The following is a 3,490-nucleotide window of genomic DNA, read 5'->3' as shown; positions in this document are numbered from 1 at the left end:
TAAAAAGTTGCTACTTGCCTTATAGTTTATCTAGTTATTAGCATAAAGTTAAAACTAAATAGCAGGTAATTTTTTTAAGTGTAGGCCTATTTATAAAAAAAATTTTTTATCTTAAAAGCGCCTTTATTATATTACATGTAAAAGTAGCACTTAGTAAAGAAGAGTTTTAGGTCTTTAGCAAAGCTGTTAAATGCTTTAAAAGAGGCTAAATATAGAGTCTTTTTAGATTTAATACTAGTTTTTTTTTAAATAATATTTTAAAGTTTTGCTACTTCTAACTAGAGGGCTTAGACTTAGTAAACATTTAAGGGTCTTTACTATGCTTAAAGTTAGAAGTGTTGTTTAAGCTGTTTAAGCTTGTTCTAGAGGTAAAGTATTTATTAATTTTATACTTCTTTAGTTGCTGTAGGGGTCTAGCTAGTGCTAGCAGCTAAAGCACCTGTTATGCTAATGTCTAAAGTAGTAGTAGCTATACTTTATAAGAGGTAGTAATTACTGTTATAATCTTTACTTTAGCAAAATAATGTTTTTAGAAGTACATTAGCCTATAATAATATGTTAACAGAAGAGGTAGAACTTAGCTAGATTAGGTGTACAGTCTGTTAAGCAGAGTACAGGGTAATGCAAGGTAGAGAGTAGGCAGGCTTGTGGTTTAACCTAGTGGCTGTATAGGGAGCTAGTAAACTTAATCTGTAAGGATAGAAGTAAAGGTATATATAGTGCAAGATATATAAGGCAGCAGTAGACTTTATAGAAGTATTACAGCTTCTTAGTTTATTAAATAAAGGGTATAGAAATAGACTTAATAGTAATTATAACTTCTTAACTATAGTTGTGATTAGAACTATATACATAGGGTTTACATGCGTCTGCATGCGTTGCAGGTGTTGCATGCATTGCCTGCAACTGCCTGCAGCGCCTGCATTGCCTGCAATGCTTAGGTCCCTATTAGACAGTGCATTCTGTGAGGCTTTTGTCTAAAAGCTGAAGCCATTCCTTATCTGTCCTGTCACGTAATTCGCTTAGCGCGGGGCTAAGCGCCTTCCATCCGACATCGTTCGGGCTGTGTGGGACAGCCAGTTGGGTCATTACGGTCTGACTGTTGGCCGTAACAATAAGGCTGCTATGTAACATAAATTACATAAAAAAAGCAGATTTAGGCAAAAAAAACCTTAATAGTTAAGAATAGAGCTTGTTTAACTGCTCTAAAGGAGTTTAGAGCGCGTAGTAATAGGAAGAAGCTAAAGACGCAGGTGCGCGCTAAAGAAGGTAAGCTAAGTTAAAGGTAATGCAGGCAGTGCAATTAAACTAGGCATAACTTGCATATATGTAAAAAAGTAGCAGAAGTAGACTCTAAATAATATCTTGTGTTGTATTACTTTATACAGGGCTAAAGTAGGCTGTTTTGCGCCAGAATGGGGTGGTTTTAGTGGGGGCTTGGCAAAAGTGGCCGGCCAACCTGTGTGGCCGGCCAACCCGTTAGGTACGTTATAGCATAATGCTTAGTAAAGTAGTATTAGATAGGTAATAGACGCATAACAACAACATTTAACTATAGTAGGATAAACATGTGCAGCACACAACCTACCACAGCCTGCAACTAAGCGTGGCTGATGCAAATCCCTAACACACTAATGTAGCTAGAGAGGTAGAATAGACGCAACTAACTATAATTTAAACATGTTTTATATAACACATGCTAAAGCAAACTACATGTAAATTAACATAAAAGTGCACCTATATTAAGTATACATTTTTTTTAAAAAAATGTAAGAAATACATAAGGTGATAGAGAAATAGTGTTACTAAGGTTTATTTAAAGAAATTATAACTAACTAGCGCGTTTAAAAGAGGAGATTCTGCTAAACTTTTTGTTCTGCAAACCTGAATATAATAAGCAGAGCAAGCTCTGCTAATAAGACTAACTTTTAAAAGGTGTAATTAACATGTAGTCTATTTCTATAGACTAAGTAGCATTCTAGCTTTCTAATAAGCTGCAATACTAATTGTGTATCTTGTACTATATACACCTTCTCTTCTATTCTATAAACTGTTTAACTAAGCGCCCTATACTACTGTTAAAGCCTAAACTATAATTTAGCTACTCTACTATCTCTACACCTAGACTATACTAAGAACTGTACATCTAAAGCAGGTTTTTCTACCCCCTCTTATAACTTAACTTATAAGGCCTGCATGCTTACAGCATCTAATAAAACCCTACTAAGTAAGGATTATAACACTTAATAGATTAGCGTAGGTGTAAGAGAGCTACTATTAGCGCAGATGTAGGCTATTATAATAATCTACTTGCAATTACTATTCTATATAAGCTGCTGCTTAGTGCTTTTTTTATACTACTATTTAAAAAAGATTTACTTTATTTTTAATAGTACTTTAATTAGAAAGCTCTTTTTATCTATATTATAAGTATGCTATAGTTTTATACTATATTACTTAATTTTTTTTATATACAAGCTTAAAATATAGTAAGTACTTAAATGCTAAGTTAGCTTTGTTATGCGCAGCGTTTATGCTAGATGTTTATTAGAATCATAAGTTAATAAAGTGTTTTTTAATAAATTAATTAACTTAGCTTTTACTAGCTTACTTACTACTTATTTTTATTATAAAAATTTAAATTATTTATTTTAAAAAAAATAAATATTTTGTGTAAAGTCTATTAATATACTCTACTAGCTCTTTTTTCTGCACTAGGCTAAGTAGTTGCTAATTTTTAAGTTTCTTTACACATAAGCAGGTGACATGTTAGTAACACCTTAAAAGCATAAATTAATTAACGCTATACTGCCTAGCTACTGCAGTATAATTTAGTAATTTTTTAGGTTTTAGTAATTTTAGCAACTTTAAAGCAGCCTTAATACTGCCTATATTAGTTAAGAGAGAGGTAGTTAAAGTTTTAACAGCTTTGCGCAGAGCCGTGCATTACGCGAGGCCGTGCATTACGCGCTAAAACACAGTAATAGCTTAAAGTGTAAGCTGTAATCTAGCTTTTTATAAGGTCTTATCTTGTGTTGTTGTTAAGACATCGCGTTGTATGATACAAGTGCATAGTTTTAGTAGGGTCTTGGCAGAGTGGCCAACTCGTCGCCTGTGTGGCTAACTTGCCTGTAAGGTTACATTACTGTGTTTTAGCGTGTAATGCACGGCCTCGCGTAATGCACAATTCTGCGCGAAGCTGTTAAAACTTCAACTACCTCTCTCTTAACTAATATAGGCAGTATTAAGGCTGCTTTAGAGTTGCTAAAATTGCTAAAACCTAAAGAATTACTAAATTATGCTGTAGTAGCTAGGCAGTATAGCGTTAATTAATTTATACTTTTAAGGCGTTACTAACGCGTTACTTACCTATGTGCAGAGAAACTTAAAAATTAGTAACTACTTAGCTTAGTATAAAAAAAAAAGCTAGTAGAGTACATTAATAGACTTTATATAAAAAGTCTATTTTTTTTAAAATAAATAATTTAAA

General features: G+C 32.8%; 1 protein-coding gene across 1 annotated transcript; it reads right to left on the bottom strand.

Moving 5' to 3' along the window:
• Window positions 1-948: 948 nt before the first annotated feature.
• BDR25DRAFT_360823 (uncharacterized protein) lies at window positions 949-2,964 on the bottom strand (the record flags this gene model as incomplete). Its single annotated transcript, XM_033696308.1, has 2 exons — window positions 949-1,099; window positions 2,951-2,964. 2 exons carry the CDS (start codon window positions 2,962-2,964, stop codon window positions 949-951), a joined length of 165 nt encoding a protein of 54 aa, XP_033542038.1.
• Between the last annotated feature and the right edge of the window lie 526 nt (window positions 2,965-3,490).

This window comes from Lindgomyces ingoldianus, assembly GCF_010093535.1.
Source record: "Lindgomyces ingoldianus strain ATCC 200398 unplaced genomic scaffold BDR25scaffold_40, whole genome shotgun sequence".
NCBI classification, from domain to species: Eukaryota; Fungi; Ascomycota; class Dothideomycetes; order Pleosporales; family Lindgomycetaceae; genus Lindgomyces; species Lindgomyces ingoldianus.
The sequence above is the reverse complement of the archived record's forward strand: the minus strand, read 5'-3'. Positions and strand labels throughout refer to the sequence as shown.